The 18,891-nt window shown below is 38.4% G+C and overlaps 1 protein-coding gene across 2 annotated transcripts; it reads right to left on the bottom strand.

Annotated features, from left to right (window-relative positions):
* Nucleotides 1-12: 12 nt before the first annotated feature.
* Nucleotides 13-13,711, bottom strand: LOC102798394 (uncharacterized). Of its 2 annotated transcripts, none has more exons than XM_087841313.1 (10): nt 13,488-13,711; nt 12,245-12,328; nt 11,753-11,836; nt 6,064-6,162; nt 5,634-5,658; nt 5,523-5,542; nt 5,385-5,419; nt 1,303-1,363; nt 1,136-1,182; nt 13-150 (listed from the first exon to the last, which is right to left on the bottom strand). In XM_087841313.1, the coding sequence occupies exons 1-10, from the start codon at nt 13,684-13,686 to the stop codon at nt 37-39; spliced, it is 768 nt and encodes a 255-aa protein (XP_087697439.1). In that variant the 5' UTR covers nt 13,687-13,711; the 3' UTR covers nt 13-36. The 2 variants fall into 2 exon arrangements, with proteins under 2 accessions (XP_087697439.1, XP_006783417.3); XM_006783354.3 differs by having other exon boundaries at nt 1,136-1,176.
* Nucleotides 13,712-18,891: the final 5,180 nt, after the last annotated feature.

Below are 18,891 nucleotides of genomic sequence, written 5' to 3'. Positions count from 1 at the left end.
TAAGGCAGTCAAGTTAAAACAATTTTTATTTGCAGTTTACACGGAGTTCACAGAGGTGTACATAGGGTTCACAGTGCTATACACCATACTCTTCAGGGCTGATGTAGCTGGCTCCTTGGGGATCGTTGAGTACAAATGGTATATGTCAGACTGGGGGGGAGAAAATAAACTGTATTACCTATTAACTTATATGACCAGCAGATATAATGTTACCCTTGTGAGTAGAGGTGGGAAGTAACAAAGTACAAATACTTCTAAGGTATCTGTATTTTACTTAAGCATTTATTTTTCTAACATCTTTTCACTTTTACTCCTTACATTTTAACACAACTAACACTTTCTGCATCTTACATTTTCAAAACTGGCTTGTTACTTTTGTTTTAGGACATTTGAAGGGAGTTATTATTTCACATTACTGCATTTACTGTATTTTTGCATTATTTATAGCGCCATAGGTGTTAAAGTGGGCCAGTGCTTTTTATGGCAAAACACCGGGACAAGTGCAGATGGGCACAAATTGTGATCATGGTACTTCAGCATCTAGCTAGCTATAGAAGAGGAGTGAGGATAAGGGTATAATATTTTTATGAGGCAGATAATTTCAAATGTACAGAGCCTTGCAAGGGACATGGGAGAAAAAAACAAAAAGATGTACTTTTGCAAGATCCTGCAAAAGTTTGGCAAGAGATTGAGAAATGCTTTTCCCCCCTGCATTTATTGTACTTGATATTGGAGCTTCAAAGTACTTCAGGTGGTAGTTAATGAATTCAACCAAAACTGCCAGGTCAGAGTACTCCTTGTGACGACTCTGCCTGCTTACACTAAGAACTGTCTTCAGAAATCTTTAATTATAAAAACCATGTGTACTGCCAAGCACTGATTTAATGTTGTCATATTTAGGCAAAGCCGCACGTGTTTGTCTTCCATCGCTATGGTTGATTCCAAGGTCTCAGTACTGACCTGGAAGTGCATGGACTTGTGGGACCTCACAGAAGTAACACGAGATCTCACAAAATGTTTGCAAATGTACATCTTGTTTTCTTTTTTTTTCTCCACTGTCTCCAGTGTTAATTTCTTTAACACTTCTGCTTAAGAATGTCTATACTTTTGCTACCTCTGCTTGTGACAGACTTACTTCATTGTTTTGAAGTTGCTGTCCATCTTCTTGAGTAGAATCTGCAACTGAAAAGGAAAATCTTTAATGCGAAGCATGTTATAGAAAAGGGTTTTTGAGGTTTTATAGAACTTGCCATTTAATTGTATCGTTTACATTCTTACAAATAAGGATACAAAGAAGCTCACCTGGATCAGCAGCAGGTACTGAGGTGAATATAGAGTATGATTGCTCGTTTCCTGGAGGGGACTAGTTTGAAAAAGCAAAATAAGGCAGAAGTGAGAGGATAATTATTGAAGAGATGATGGGAAACTTGGAATAGTGAAAAACATTATTTGTAACAATACATTTAACCTGATACCCTTATAATACACATACTGGAAATTGGCCCCATAAAGAATTTGGACACTTCAACACCAAACTTCTGTGATGTTTCATATGGAACTTAATGAAATTCTCCTGGCTGGAGATTTTAACTGGTTGTCTTCTGTTCCTCAGAGAGTTTAAGTCTATGTCTACAAAACTAATTGCTCCAAGACACTGTGTGTGTGTGTGTGTGTGTGTCCTCCTGATCACAACATCCTTGGTCATAAGGGGGTAATCTCCCCACACCCAGTATATGGTTCAATTCCTGTATTGGTACACCATACACAACAAAGGTGAAGTCATAAAAGGGCAGGACGTTTACCAAACAACAAACAGAATCTTCACATGGGATGTGTCTGTGATAAAACACTACAGCCTCCTCCCAGAACCTTGGCTGGGGAGGTGGTCAGACAAAGGAATGCCTTTGATCCTATAGTTTGAACTAAGACTTTACAAATTTAAGAAACACAATGACAACATTCAACAATTTGACTTAACACTAATTTACAGCTAAAACTCACCCAAATCTTAAATGCCCAGAAAATTATTTATTTTTAACTGAGACTCTGGTTTGTGTTAAATTCTTTTGGATTCTTTAGGGCCAAGAAAGACACGGCTCAAAACTGGTCTTTTTACTTTAAAAAATGATCTTTATTTTACATATCCGGGATATGGAGACCTGTGCACAAAACACACAACCCCAGGTCTGAAGCACAAACGGAAGCCTAGTTATTTATATACTTGCTCTCTACGTCACACCACACTTTCTAGCTGCAAAAGCTCGCTCTGCAAAAGCATGCAATTTCCTGTCAGCCTGCAACCTAGTTTTACACTGAAGTCTGGGCCTCTCCAATATAATCAGCATATAAGCATTTAAGATTATATTTATTACCTAAGATTTGGAAATGATATCAGTGGCCACTGTGTGGTAGCTGCACAAATAGTGTTTAAATGAACTTTTAACCATTTCTGTGATCAAGCTTTCTCTCGTGATTTATGGAACTATAACTGGAATAGAATCAGCTCCACATCACTGTTATAGAGCTGGCATGGAAATTCTTTAATGATGCGTTTATCAAAATTATAAATAAACATGTGCCCATCTGACTCCCAAAACAGTCCTTGCTTTCTCCTCAGCTATCCAGTATCCTCAAAAAAAGGGATGTTGCCTAGGCTCAGGAGAGAAAAAATAAATCTGAGGCAAACTTTCTGATTTTTAGACAGCTCAGAAATCATTCAGACTCCTTAATTACAATTTTATTGTAATGGCGAATTTCTGTCCCAAACTTTGAAAAAATAATTCTTCCACTTCTTAATGTGAGCTCTCCAGGTTTATTTCTGACTAACAAAGCTATCATATCATGATGTCACGCTCAAAAAACTGTTTGCTGTACAGCACACATTTCCAGTGCTGTGCTGGCTCATTCTATCCCCCTACCACACATGTACAATGTTCATCCTACCTGACACAAATTGACATGCAGCATATATTTCCCTCATAACATCTTATACAAATCAAACATGTAACATAATAACCCAAACAATGCCAAAAATGTTCTTCTATGGATTGACTCTAATAATTACTGAGTGTGGAAATCGTGTACATCACTGATCTCTGTTTGTGCATACTGGAGGTATTTCCCCTCCTTGTTATGATTAGTGCTGGGGTCATGACTCAAAAAAACAAAACAAAAGTATTACACTGAAAGTTTTCTTAAAAGCAATGCCCAGCGGTGGGCTGGGGTGGGTATTTTGGTATCCCCTCGGCTTGGTGCTGGTATGATGGGGTTTCTCCCAGAGTAGGAGAGAGTTTGTTCCCTTTGCCTTTGGGTCAGGGAAGGTAACATTTATGCCAAGCGGCACTTCAGAGTACCTTCTTGGAGTCCCTAGGTGTGGCACTGGAGGGTGCTCCTCCTGGGGACTCTGTTGTCCTACTGGGAGACTTCAATGCTCACATGGGCAATGACAGCAAGAAGGGCGTGATTGGGAGGGACGGCCTTCCGGATCTGAACCCTAGGCCACAGGTCGATGATCGATTTTGTAATCGTATCAACAGGCCTTAAGCCATATGTTTTGGACACTCGGGTAAAGAGAGGGGCTGAGCGGTCGACTGATCACCACCTGGTGGTGAGTTGGATCAGGTGGCGAGGGAGGACGCTGGACAGACCTGGTGCGCGCAAATGTACAGTGAGGGTGTGCTGGGAACGTCTAGCAGAGGCCCCGGTCCGCGAGATCTTCAATGCACACCTCCGGCAGAGATTCAACAGCATTCCGAGGGAGACTGGGGACATTGAGTCCAAATGGACCATGTTCAGCACCTCCATTGCCAAAGCGGCTGCACTGAGCTGCGACAGCAAGGTAGTTGGTGCCTGTTGTGGTGGTAATCCCCGAACCAAATGGTGGACACTAGAGGTGAGGGGAGCCACCAAGCTGAAGAAGGAGTCCTACTGGGCTTGGTTAGCCTGTGGGACTCCAGAGGCAGCTGATACTGACAGGCCAAGTGGAATGCAGCACGGATGATGGCTGAAGCAAAAACTCAGGTGTCGGAGGAGTTTGGCGAGGCCATGGAAAAAGACTTTCGGACTGCCTCGAAGAGATTCTGGCAAACCGTCAGGCAACTCAGGAGAAGAAAGCAGTGTTCTAGCTGCACTGTGTATAGTGTGGGTGGAGTGCTGCTGACTTCAGCTGTGAAAATTGTCAGAATTGTCAGAAGGAATACTTCGAGGATCTCCTCAATCCCACTGGCATGTCTTCTGTGGTGGAAGCAGAGTCTGGGGACAAAGGGGATGACCCGCCTATACTAATGAGGAGACACATGCAATCTTTGTCTTAACCTCCTAAGACCCGAACTCTTCCACAGCATGCATTTTTAATTTCTCTTTGATATTTGGACATATTGGGGCCCGATGAATGTAAAAACAAAGAATTACCAGATTTTTTTTTCCTTATTTTTGTTTTTAAGAAAAATGAGAGCCACATATGAAGATATTCGTTTAAAATTTTGATAGAACAGAAGCAGTATAATGTCCTTGTAAGTGGATATCAGGCCCTTGTAGAGCAAAATTTAGTATTTTGGTCTAAATAACCCAAAATGTGATATCCACATATGTGGACGCCAGGTCCTAGGAGGTTAATGAATCGGTATGAACGCAACACTTCTGACAACACAAAACCCAGCACAAAGAGACTTCAGTAGTGATTCTCCTTTAGAAACATGAACAGGTGGTAGAAATGATGTCCAGCCTTACTGTTCATCATTGCTTTTTTTACCTGTTGAAGTTCAGGGTCTCACTGCTGCTGCAGTTGGCATCCACTCAGATTTAATGTCACTATGGATTCTTGGCTAGCTTATCATTAGCATACTTGTAAAGAGCCGAAGTTCTATTTGCACTATAATGCAGTTGTTTCTATTCTGGATGGAGTATGCATTTTACCATTGCACTCTTGTCCATTTGTTCAACAAAAATAAAAGTAAGGTCCAAATCTGAATTGTAGACTGTGTCACTATCGTTCACCTCTAACACATGGACTGAAATCAGATGATTATAGTATAAGTGGGACCTTTAATCAAATTTACAGGCAAGCAGAGTAACAATTCAAAGGTACAACCAGTTCTCTGCAAGAAGTGATTCCCATCCCTACTCATAAATGTTATCTGAAAATACATGTGACTGCTCACAGTTTAAAATTTCTCTAGTCACAAAGCCTATTTGTGACTAGAATGACATAGTGCAAACATGTCATTCCATTGACACTACGTGAATTTCAGTATTTTGAAAGGGGTTAAAGGATTTTTTTAAAAATTACTTCAAAAAGTACCCATCTGCCACAGCTTGAAGTGTCCAGATACTTTTCAGAGCCACTAACTCAGAATGTTATATTGAGAGCTTTTGTTTTTAATTACCACTTGTCCAAGATGTGTTGTGTTCATTAAGCCATCTACAATTGAAAGTAAAAAAAAAAAAATAGTATAAACATAAACATAGTATATACTATAGGTAAGAATTGCAAAAAGCTTAAAGTCACTTAGCGTTTACATTACCAGTGCAGTGGGCTTGTGAGCTACAAGAAAAAACGACCAGACAGTTATTTTCATGGACATAATACAGAAACCATTGGAAACAGTTGCAGAAAAGGTTAAAGCATGTCTTACCTGCTGGTAACAGAATTTACTGGAACTATTAAAAAAAAAAAAGAAAACATAAAAGTAATTGCTGATCAAACAACTTTCATGATCCATAAGGAAATATTGGAGAAAAGAAATACTAAAGTAAAACTAAACAAACCAGTTCTGATCAGTAGACACAGAAGCTTAAGTTTTAAGTCATATGACATGAGCTGTAATTTAGGCTTGAGATATTTACTTTAGAATTATAATGCTACAACACGCAAAACTATGAGCTTCCATGCCCAATACAATTTTTTTTTGTAAAAATAAAAGTGGAAAAACCTTGATACAATTTGTTTTTAAAATAATTTTTTCTAATTCTCAATTTTGTGTAAGAAAAGCAGCATCAATATTTAAATAAAAAATGTATTTGAAGATCATTAAAAGATAAATAAAAGTAAACAGCATTTCTCACCAATTCTTTTCAGATTCCTCACAAGTACACATCCCAGTAAGACAACACCCACAGCAACTCCACAACCAGTTGAAACCACCAGTTTCAATATCAGTACATCTGTTTTGCAGCAAGAGCACATAAACAAGAAAATCTTACTTTTTCAGTTCCACAAAACTAAGACTCTCTCTCTCTCTTTTTCTGCTCTTTCTCTCTCTCTCTCTCTCTCTCTCACTCGCCATCACTCCTAAAACGTCCTCTGTTTTTTTGTGGGGTCATAAGCAGAGAGTGCTTGCTAGCGCTGTCCTTAGACAGTAAATGTGACGAAACTATTGAGGAAAAAACGCTGCGTATATATTGTTTATCATCACTTATTCATCACTCATGCGATTGTTTTGCCCCCTTAGCTCCAGGTGTTGTGCTAGACAGTGATCATGATTATCGTCTGCGGAGCGCGCACAGCTGCTTAAAGCTGTAGCGTCCAGATTACTTACAACTACTTTCGCGCAACTGATATAAGATGTGGTAAGCTGAACACAGCTTCAACTGTCTGTTTGTTGAAAAATAATAACGCGTTTTCTTGTTAGTAACTGTAACGGCGTTGTAACAATAGGAATAGTAATTAGTTAGATTACTCGTTACTGAAAAAAGTAACGCCGTTATTCCCATCACTGATCCTATGTGGAACAGTAGTGGACAAACTAGAAAATAATATTACAGTGTCACAATGACATACGTTCATGACAGATACCTGTGTGATCTTTGTGCCCAGATGATGTTTTACCAGGTCTGACAGTGGTTAAATCTGTGGTTCTTCCATCCTTTGAAGTTGTTCCTAAACACAAATTTAAGACTGGAATATTACAGCAGGAAACATCTGTGATTAGGATACTGTATAAATGTATAATGAGGTATAATAGAAAGTCACTCACTTTTAGTTTCTTTTATTCATTGTTAATAAAAACAATGACATTTGTAAATCTTTGCATTTAGTTTTTATCTAAAGCTTACGCAGCATTATAACTTTTTCGGATTCTGGGTTGTAAAACAAAGATAAATTCACATCTGTCACTGTTTTGTAATTAGATAACATTTATGTGGCACCAGTGTTTTAAAAACAGAGTAGTGGACAAACTTGAAACAAACAAAAAAAAAAACCCAACATCAACAAAGATACCAAAAATACCAAAAAAAGAAAAAAGAAATGTCACGCTGTCCCAGTAAAATATTTTAATGAAGGATACCTGTATCAACTGTCTCCACAGATGATAGTGTACCAGGATTGAAGGTTGTCAAATCTGTGGTTCTTTTATCCTTGAGATTTGCTCCTAAATAAACATTTAAAAGTGAAATGTTATAGCACAAAATATCTGTGATGAGGATACTGCATAAATGTATAAATGAAAGAAAAAAAGTCATTCACTTTGTACTGTATTCATTTGGTTGTGAATAAAATACAGATGGATAAGATTTAAAAAATTATTGCATTCTGGATTTATTTATATTTTTTTGTAAATTTGAAAAGAGATAGGTTTATACCTGTTATTTTATGTGATTACATAACATGTGGAACAGTAGTGGACAAACTAGAAAATAATATTACAGGCACACTGTAACAATTACATATGTTCATGATAGATACTAGGGGTGCAACGATACACAAAATTCACGGTTCGGTTCGGTTCGATACTTTGGTGTCACGGTTCGATATTTTTTCGATACAAAAAAAATGTTCATGCCTTTTTATTAATTTGTCATTTATTAAATTTTCACGGCACATTCTGCACCACATCTCTGTGCGTTCATCATTTGTTTGAAGCCAGCTCACCTCCTGCAACCACTTTTCCGAGAATACGTGCTTCTTTTGTGGTTCGGACTCCTTCTGACATTTCTTTGGAGGTGGAGGAACATCACAGTAATTGCTTAAAGGAGCTTCTTCGACATCTTTAAGCGTTCTAAACAAATGTCTGTCCTCCTCCTGAAAATCTTATGTACGCAAACACGCGTTGCAACTTCTTATCTTGTGCGGGTTTTTATTTTGACAGCGAATGCGCACCTGCGGACCACTTATGTGCAGCCCTGGTTATTTAGCTCGTCATATTGCAGCCACAGAAATTCTTTTGTCCATGAAACCATAAAGCTGCACTTTCTTTTTGCCTTATAGTCTGATTTGTCATAACCTTTCCGTTTTGTCACTTCTTCACCCTGACCTGTCTTATTTGGCTCAGCAGAACTAAAATATATATCCTGCTGCTTTTACACACGCACTAACATAACGCTCAGCGATTCTCTGCGCGATCAACCTCTCACATGTTTAAGCTGCAGGAGATTTCACTTGTCATGTTTGCATAGTAAGCTAACGATTGATAAGACGATGTCAGAGGAATTGGTGCGCAAATTATCATCACTCACCAATCAGTACTGTCGCTTTCTATACACAGTTCACGCGATTGCAAAGTGAAAAGCAAAAAACAAGCGCAAATTCAAACGCGATTTCAGTATGTCACATATTGACAGTGGCCGATGCCAATGACATAATTACCCAGCTACATTTCCGAAAGAATGCAAAAGCATTGACATATATTTTTCCTTCCTACGATAGGCCGACGGGCAGGGCAGAGATAGATTTTGGTAGCCCGACTGGAAAAAAGCCCCAGGACGTCGGGCTAGCGATTTTGCGAGCCCTGTATCTGATTGAGGAATCATTCATCTTTGGAAAAGAGAGTTTATTATGGAGAAATGTCTCTTTCCAAAATAAAAGCTATACTATACGCTTCTTCTGGGCTATATTCTCAGCAGCATATTAAACATATCAGGTCCCCATAAGGAGAATCATGTGCTAACGGCTGTCTAAATGACTCGGGTAAAGTTTGTAGCATGCGTGCTTGTTTTTGTCTGCTTCCACTTGTCTTTGCACTAGGATGATGTCGGAGTAAATGTGCAGTCATATTGGTTGTGTTCCCACTAGTGCTGTCAGCGTTAATCTGAAATGACGTTAAGGTCACAACACGGCAAATCTCCGTTAACGAGCTACCGCGGATCGCCTCATGAGTGGGGCTGGAAGACGTCAACACATTAACGAGCTAACTGCGCTAACACACTAGTTCCCACCAATTGAGCATTGCTGGCACATCCAACATACTGTTTTACTTTTGTCCATGACACGCTTACCTTCAGGGTCATACATCACATGAAAACCAAAATAGTTCCAAACGCCAGATCTGAATGAGGGTGGGGGAGGTTCAATTTGCCATGTTGCAACGAGCTTAACTTCTGTCTAGCTAGCTTGCCCTGCGCTCAGTGAATCTGTGTTCGACTACTCCGCCTAGGCTGCACTGTCGAGCGCAGATCCACTGAGCGCTCAACACAGACAGCATCGTCAGAAGGAAAGTTGATAAAATAAATTAAAAATGTTGTATTGTTCGATACATATGCGTACCGAACCGAAAGCACTGTATCGAACGGTTCGATATCGATACGAGTATCGTTGCACCCCTAATAGATACCTGTGTGAACTTTGTGCCCAGATGTTTTTTTTACCAGGTCTGACAGTGGTTAAATCTGTGGTTCTTCCATTCTTTGAAAAACACAATTTAAGACTGGAATATTACAGCAGGAAACATCTGTGATTAGCATACTGTGTAAATGTAGAATGAGGTGGAATAGAAAGTCCATTTCTACATCTTTGCATTTTCTTTTTCTTTACATCTTTATACAGAATCAGAAATTCTGTAAATTTGGTTTTGTAAAACAAAGATTTAATTAGAACTGTTACTGTTGTGTAATTAAATAATATTTACTGTATGTGACACTAATGTTTGTAAATTAGAATAGTGGACAAACTTTAAACACATTATGTTTTATGATGATGATGTTTTATCAGGAATGATGGTTGTTAAATCTGTCGTGCTTGGATCCTTTGGATTTTCCACTGAAGTGACATTTAAAACTGAAATGTTACGACACACAACATCTGCTGTTATGATATTGTATGAATATTTCAATTCCAATTTTCAATTCCACAAAACTAAGACTGAGACAAAGCTGAGATGGCGACTGAGACAGTGAAACCAACCATTAACAAATTGTTTACCATAGATAATGGAGTAACCATTTCTAAGATGATAATTTAAAATGTTGGTTACATTTTGAGATTTTTTTTCAAAATAACACACCATCACATAGAGATTTATTTTTATTTGTAAATTTAGAGTTTGAAAACAAAGATAGACTTATACCTGTTATTTTTTATGAGATTATATAACATGTATCCTATGCAGTGTTGGGCAAGTTACTTTGAAAAATAATTAATTCGAGTTACTAGTTACTTCTTCAAAAAAGTAACTGAGTTAGTAACTGAGTTACAATATTCTAAAAGTAACTAATTACTTGAAAAGTAACTATTGCGTTACTTTAAAAAAAATGTTTAACCCTCTGGGGTCCAGGTTATACTTGGCCATTTTTAACTACTTTTGATTTTCCCTCCACATTTTACCTTTAAAAACGATGTACTTTGCCTTGTTTGGCATCATTCTTTTCAGCACAACCTCACGTGTCTAAATTTACAGTCATGTTTTCATTTAGACATACTGTATTAACACAATTGATCTAAAATCAGAAAAAAAACATAAAATCAGAGTAGAAAAAGTTATATTTTTTTACTGTAACAACCACAAACATGTTAAATGAATCATATTTCATAACTTTAAATGCAAATATAAATTGTCAATTTTAAAATCCTATGCACAAGTTTTGCAAACAGCAAAGTTATTTGCATCCGTTTACCTTTTACCTTGATTTTTTAAAGTAACCATTTCAAACTATTTACAGAACAATCAGCTGTTCTGCATTCAATAAGATGCCACAAAAATTATTTGTGCCACTCCAAAACAATAATTGTAATTGTAATAATTGTCCACTATAAAGGAGCACATCACAGCCTGATACCTGCAGGCCTGAAAGCAGGTGTATCACTCCTTTTTCTATCTGGAGACAGCAGTCGTCTCATTGTTCTGACACACAACACAAAACTATCCACAACACTACACACTAACTACACAAGACAACACATTAATTACACACTCCAAACACGCTAAACGTTACAAATCTCTCAAAACTCTCTCTCTCTCTCTTTTTCTGCTCTTTCTCGCTCACTCTCTCTCTCTCTCTCTCTCTCTCTCACTCGCCATCACTCCTAAAACGTCCTCTGTTTTTTTGTGGGGTCATAAGCAGAGAGCGCTTGCTAGCGCTGTCCTTAGACAGTAAACGTGACGAAACTATTGAGAAAAAAACGCTGCGTATATATTGTTTATCATCACTTATTCATCACTCATGCGATTGTTTTGCCCCCTTAGCTCCAGGTGTTGTGCTAGACAGTGATCATGATTATCGTCTGCGGAGCGCGCACAGCTGCTTAAAGCTGTAGCGTCCAGATTACTTACAACTACTTTCGCGCAACTGATATAAGATGTGGTAAGCTGAACACAGCTTCAACTGTCTGTTTGTTGAAAAATAATAACGCGTTTTCTTGTTAGTAAGTGTAACGGCGTTGTAACAATAGGAATAGTAATTAGTTAGATTACTCGTTACTGAAAAAAGTAACGCCGTTAGTAACGCCGTTATTCCCATCACTGATCCTATGTGGAACAGTAGTGGACAAACTAGAAAATAATATTACAGTGTCACAATGACATACGTTCATGACAGATACCTGTGTGATCGTTGTGCCCAGATGATGTTTTACCAGGTCTGACAGTGGTTAAATCTGTGGTTCTTCCATCCTTTGAAGTTGTTCCTAAACACAAATTTAAGACTGGAATATTACAGCAGGAAACATCTGTGATTAGGATACTGTATAAATGTATAATGAGGTATAATAGAAAGTCACTCACTTTTAGTTTCTTTTATTCATTGTTAATAAAAACAATGACATTTGTAAATCTTTGCATTTAGTTTTTATCTAAAGCTTACGCAGCATTATAACTTTTTCGGATTCTGGGTTGTAAAACAAAGATAAATTCACATCTGTCACTGTTTTGTAATTAGATAACATTTATGTGGCACCAGTGTTTTAAAAACAGAGTAGTGGACAAACTTGAAACAAACAAAAAAAAAACCCAACATCAACAAAGATACCAAAAATACCAAAAAAAGAAAAAAGAAATGTCACGCTGTCCCAGTAAAATATTTTAATGAAGGATACCTGTATCAACTGTCTCCCCAGATGATACTGTACCAGGATTGAAGGTTGTCAAATCTGTGGTTCTTTTATCCTTGAGATTTGCTCCTAAATAAACATTTAAAAGTGAAATGTTATAGCACAAAATATCTGTGATGAGGATACTGCATAAATGTATAAATGAAAGAAAAAAAGTCATTCACCTTGTACTGTATTCATTTGGTTGTGAATAAAATACAGATGGATAAGATTTAAAAAATTATTGCATTCTGGATTTATTTATATTTTTTTGTAAATTTGAAAAGAGATAGGTTTATACCTGTTATTTTATGTGATTACATAACATGTGGAACAGTAGTGGACAAACTAGAAAATAATATTACAGGCACACTGTAACAATTACATATGTTCATGATAGATACCTGTGTGAACTTTGTGCCCAGATGTTTTTTTTTACCAGGTCTGACAGTGGTTAAATCTGTGGTTCTTCCATTCTTTGAAAAACACAATTTAAGACTGGAATATTACAGCAGGAAACATCTGTGATTAGCATACTGTGTAAATGTAGAATGAGGTGGAATAGAAAGTCCATTTCTACATCTTTGCATTTTCTTTTTCTTTACATCTTTATACAGAATCAGAACTTCTGTAAATTTGGTTTTGTAAAACAAAGATTTAATTAGAACTGTTACTGTTGTGTAATTAAATAATATTTACTGTATGTGACACTAATGTTTGTAAATTAGAATAGTGGACAAACTTTAAACACATTATGTTTTATGATGATGATGTTTTATCAGGAATGATGGTTGTTAAATCTGTCGTGCTTGGATCCTTTGGATTTTCCACTGAAGTGACATTTAAAACTGAAATGTTACGACACACAACATCTGCTGTTATGATATTGTATGAATATTTCAATTCCAATTTTATTTATAGAGCACCAAATTACAGAAACAGTTGCCTTAAGGCACTTTATATTTTAAACAGATGGGGGAGTCTCACAGTTGAGTGTGACTGAGTCTGTCTCTGTGATCACCAGTGGATAAACTGAATTTCCCAGAGGAACCCACCCGAGGGATTAATAAAGTTTCATCTAATCTCTATCTCTAAACGATGAGTTTAGGTGGAAGAGGAGCTGAAGAATTGCAGCATTAATTAACATTAGGATTATATCTGTGAACATGAGCAACGTGCTAAAAGCATGTGTTTCTTGTGTTGATTCTGCATTAAGATGCCATCAGTAATCAGTGCTAAAGCCACTCACTTTGAATGATGATGCTGGAAAAGTCACTGTATGGAGAGTTTGGTGCTCCACGCTGCGTTGCGTAAAAACAGTTCAGTTCAACAGTAGCAGGTGATTTGAGATTTGCCAGCTTCAGCAGTTCGGTTGCTGTCAGTGTCGTCAAGCAGGGCAATTCTTTAACAGTTGCTCCAGTGGAAGAGTAGAAAGAACACTGAGACATAGGAACAGAGGATGGAGCCTCGCATTTCAGTGTGACTGAATCTGTTTCTGTGATCTCTGATCTGCTCACTGTCAGTTTAGGTTCAGGAAGAGCTGTAAAGTAAGAGAATGACATACATTTAGGTCCATTTATATTTGGACACAATTGTTGATTTTTAGCAGTTTACTGAAAAATATTCCAATTTAGTTATATAATGGGCATAGAGCTGAGTCTGCACAAAATCTGTAGGTGTGTTGGGTATTTGAGGGTATGCTGATTCCAAAAGGATGAAGCATTTCAGAGTTTCAGCTAACATGTGCCACCCTCTTTTTAAAGAGACTAAAAGTAACCGGACAATTGACTCAAAGGCTATTTCATGGGCAGGTGTGGGTAATTCCCCACAGTTAAAGCAGTTCACCATGTGGGTAAAACAAGCCATCCTTAAGCTGTGCAGAAAAAAAACCCATCTGAGAAATTTCTACATTATTGTGAGCAGTAAAATTTAGTTTAGTACATCCTGAGAAAGTGAGAAAGCACTGGTAAACTCAGCAACACAAAAAGACCTGGCTATTCATGGAGGACAACAGTGGTGGATGAACACAGAAAAATTTCCATGGTGACGAGAAATCCCTTCACAACAGTCAACCAAGTGAAAAAACACTCTCCAGGAGGAAGGTGTATTGATGTCCAAGTCTAACATAAAGAGAAGAATGTATGAAAGTAAATAGAGAGAAGTTCACTGCAAGGCACCAGCCACTAACAAGCTTCAAGAATAGGAAGGCTAGCTCATGATCCAAAGCATATCATATCATCTGTAAAAGACAGGCAGAGGCAGTGGGATGGCTTGGGCGTGCATGGCTGCAAGTGGAACTGAGACACTAGTGTTTATTGACGATGTGACACAGGACAGAAGCAGCAAATGATTTCTGGGGTGTTCAGAGACATACTGTCTGCTTAAATCCAGCTATATGCAGTAAAATTAATTGGGCGGCATTTCATAATACAGATGGACAATAACATACACCCAGCGCAACCCAGGAGTTTATTAAAGCACAGAAGTGGATTATTCTTGAATGGCCGAGTCAGTCACCTGACCTTTGTCCAACTGAGCATGCATTTCACTTGCTGGAGACTAAACTTTGGACAGAAAGACCCACAAACGAACAACAACTGAAGGCTGCTGCAATAAAGGCCTGGCAGAGCATTAAAAAGGAGGAAACCCAGCATCTGCTGATGTACATGAGTTCGACTTCAGGCCGTTATGGACAGCAAAGAGTACCAAGTATTAGAAATTAACATCTTATTTGAGTTATTAATTTTAGTTGTTGTCCAATTGCTTTTGAGCCCCTGTTGTCTCTGCGCACCTATTTCTGGAGCTAACTGCATGTGTATGAAGTATGTTAAATATCGATAAAAGTGACTGTCAAAAGAAATATCAAATTCATAGACTGACCTTTGATCTCACAAAAAGAATCTGTTGGAGAAACAATTAGTTAATAAATTAAATAGTTACAATAGTAATATTAAATTAGAAAGATTAAAAATTCAACTTTACATTTCTATTGACTGTAACTAGCAGTATTCACATTTAAACAATATATATGAGAGAAAGTTTAACTTACAGAGAAGGATGACAAACGAAAGATATCCAGTCATGATGAAATCGAGTCACAACTGAACTGGCAGAAATGCCTCCAAAAACGATGTCTACCTGACTTTAACAAACACTCGTCTTTGACATGTCACACACATGTCAGGAAACCAAAGCAGCATCAATATAAAATAACAGCTTCTGACTGGCCACAGAAACACATTCACATAGTCCTCTATAAACCCACAGCATGTTGTATTTTTAGATTGCATTTCATCAGTGCAGACCAACTGCTGCAAAATTTCAGAACCAGTGAAATAAACTAAAAATATAAATGTCAGTCTCAGTTCAACATGAGTGTTACGATACTGCAATATAATATTGTCTGTGTGTTTTTAGCCAGATTAGCAAAAATACTCACAACAAGTCCGTTAAAACAACAAGTCCGTTAAAGGTGTTTTCCTGCTGGGTCAGTGTGGTTCAGGGCTCAAAGTTAGTACAGCAGTACAGGTTGTGGTCGCAAATTTTGAAGCCATCCTGATAACCTTCTTCCACCAAGGATGTGGAGATCCAACCCTTTTAGATCCAATTAAAATCAAGACACTCAAAAAGATGCTCTGTAAAAGAGTAGAATTCTTGGAACAGAGTTTAATATACTGAATCATATGAACAGCAGGACAAATACATACAGACATTTAGCAAGAGAATTACATAGCAGAAAGCAAGCAAAGCAAAACCCCGGGGTGTACAGCCTTAAGCACAGACAGTAGAGTAACAGCAGAGGGGAAAAAAGTGCTGGGGTGTCCTCTGGTCCCCTAATATATAGGGACCAGTATCCCCGCCCCCTGTGTCTGGGTAACTTTCCCACCTGTCCAAACACAGCTGCAGGGGTCAGGTAGAGGCCAAGGTCTTGGCCAAAGGCCAGTCAGGACTCTGACTACCCCTTGCTCTGGCTTATCACAATAGGTCATGACAATCACACATTGATCCTAATTACTAAATCTTACACGTGGCACATATATAAAAACACTTCAGTGTAGGTTCATAGTGTGTGTGTGTGTGTGTGTGTGTGTGTGTTTATATAGTTTACAGTGTTACTGTTTTTGGTTGTGCTGCATTAAAGACGTTGAGTGTGTATTAGGGAAGGTTAGTTACCGGACAGTAAATTATTCAGGAGAACTCTCCCCTTACATTAACTGCCCTGTTACTGTACCATCTTAATAAACCTTGGTGAAGCAAAATGTCTTGTGCTTAAGACTCTACATGAAAGTAAAAATATATATGTTCAGTGCACATAGACATATAGTGTATATAGTTACATAGTCACATATCATACAAAAATCCACCACAAGGTCACATGACTCCTTCAACTTCATAAAGACATTAAGTAGTGTGAAGGTATTTGTAAACCAACCACCACACAATTACATCACTTCTTATAAAAGCTATGCACCTACATGACCCAGTCATTTATCATTTAGGTAGCAATTTCTTTTACAGCTCAGTAAAAATGAGGTAATAGTCAAGTATGATCAAGTCTACATTGTATGATCAATTTTGATGATTACCAGTCATTTTCAGGTAATCATCTCAATCGTTGAAGTTTCTTTTAGTGGTTATTACGTTTTTATTAGATGATTTCTGCTTATTACACAGTAACAACAGCTATTCCAGGTAATCATCACAAATCCTGAGGTTTGATTTTATCACTTCTTAAAATTGTATTAAATAAGTATATCCAGTCCTGAGTAGGGATGGGTACCGGTATCCGGTGCCATCTGACATAAACGGTAGTAACCAGACCGAAAAGCAGCACACATTTCGGTGCTTTATTTCGGTGCTTTTTTTTTTTCCTGAGATGTGATACACTTTGAATTCTAGCCAATCATTTTACGTTTCCGAGGATAGTAGGCGGGCCGAGGTACGTACGTTCTTTTAGAGCAGAGCTACAGATTAAAATGCCCAAGGCGAAGCGGTCAAAAGTCTGGCTGTACTTCACAGCAAAATATGCAAACTTAGCAGCCTGTAACAAGTGCTTTAAGGTGATACTGTGATACTGTGCAAAGGAGGTAACACCTCAAATCCGATGAAACACCTGGCGACGCATAGTGTTTTTTTTTTAAAGCCGAAAAATGCGCCGTATTTGATAACTTGCTGCGAGACCTCACACCGAGCGCATCTACTACGGGTGGGTTGCCTGTTATCGGACCGGAGTTAGCAACATTCCCCAAAAACACGAAGAGTAGAGTCCTGGCCCCTCAGTAGCGGTTTTAGATACGGGCGACACGGGCGGTTGCCCGGGGCGGCATCGTGGTGGGGGGCGGCATCACGGGCATCGGCAAAAAATAAATAAATTTAAAAAAATGCTCGTACTCATGCTGCCCCGACGTCAGCCAGCGCATATTGGGAATGGCATGGGCACCGATCGGTTTTCTATCGCCCATTTGCTGGGAGTAAGGGCGCCCTTCGTTTGCGAGGTGCGCCTGCTGCTTGCGTCGCAGAGAGGAGAGGGCGAGGCGGCGGGGGATTTTCTGACCGGCTGGAGCAGCATCTAATAACGATCTCGCAAAGTAAAACAAAATAAAAATAAACCAACAAACACGAAAACACCAGACATTATGATACAGACTTATAATTTGCACCAATGTTTTTTCGAAATTCTATACACGAAAAGTGAGCGCGAGAGCCCTCGGTGCGCCTGCTCGCTGCTGAAGTCAAAGTAAACTTTATTGTCATCTCCGCTACATACAGTCCAGTAGAGAGACGAGACGACAAGGCTCCAGTTACAGCAGTGCAAGCAAACAAAAAATATATGTAAGAAGAGTAAGAAAATAAATATACACTTTAGGACCAGGGGTAAAGGGATCAATAACAATTTAAAATTTACAGTTTGATGATTTAAAGTCTCACACACAACCCGTCGAAAGGGGGGGGGGGCTTGCCGCTTCCAAATAGAGCACATTTCATTCATAATGATGTGAATCCAAACCCATCATGTATTCATGATTTGAATCCTGGGTTGTGTGAAATCTCAGAAATGCACCCTAGACAAAGTGAATCTGTGAACTAAGGTGTAGGTGTGTTAAATCATGTTGTGGTGATCCTTGGGTTGAGATGGGTGTTCATACTGGAGTGCAAAATTAAAACCAATGGAAGATGGACAAGAAAAATTCAAAGCCATCAGGTTCTCAGTTTAGAAAAAAGAGAAAAGAAGAGGAGGAGAAACGAGCAAAAGATGCAGGTAAGCAGATGTGTCATTGGATAATAGCAGGTCATCCTGAAACAATCAGAATCAGAATACTTTATTAATCCCTAAGGAAATAATGTGGGTTACCGTTGCTCCAAGAAGAAATGGTAAAAATAGTAACAGTAACAGACTAAACTGGCTAGGACCGCCACTGTGGCCCCTAGCCCTGCCAGTGTAACAGAAATGATGACGGATGATGATGGCAGCAGCAGCCGTTCTTCTCTGCGTGAGTAGCTTAATGTTGTTTGTGTGTAATTTACGTTGAGTAGGCTAACCACGTTATTACATTAATGCATGTAAGGTGAACTAACAAACACCGTCGTAGTTACATGCGGCTGTCTTCTTGTTTGATGGCAGATACTCCCTTCACCCTGGCCAAAAACGCTAA

The sequence above is a fragment of the Neolamprologus brichardi genome, chromosome 5 (assembly GCF_056152115.1).
Source record: "Neolamprologus brichardi isolate AB-2024 chromosome 5, ASM5615211v1, whole genome shotgun sequence".
NCBI lineage: Eukaryota > Metazoa > Chordata > Actinopteri > Cichliformes > Cichlidae > Neolamprologus > Neolamprologus brichardi.
Note: the sequence above shows the minus strand (reverse complement) of the source record. Positions and strands in the feature narration are given on the sequence as shown.

Excerpts from the sequence above, each read along its gene's own strand:
- LOC102798394 (XM_087841313.1), bottom strand. The coding sequence starts at position 13,686 with ATGTCTCAGTGTTCTTTCTACTCTTCCACTGGAGCAACTGTTAAAGAA. Across the intron at positions 1,183-1,302 it reads AGTACCTGCTGCTGATCCAG|TTGCAGATTCTACTCAAGAA; the intron begins GTGAGCTTCTTT and ends TTTCCTTTTCAG. Across the intron at positions 151-1,135 it reads AGCAACTTCAAAACAATGAA|TCTGACATATACCATTTGTA; the intron begins GTAAGTCTGTCA and ends TCTCCCCCCCAG.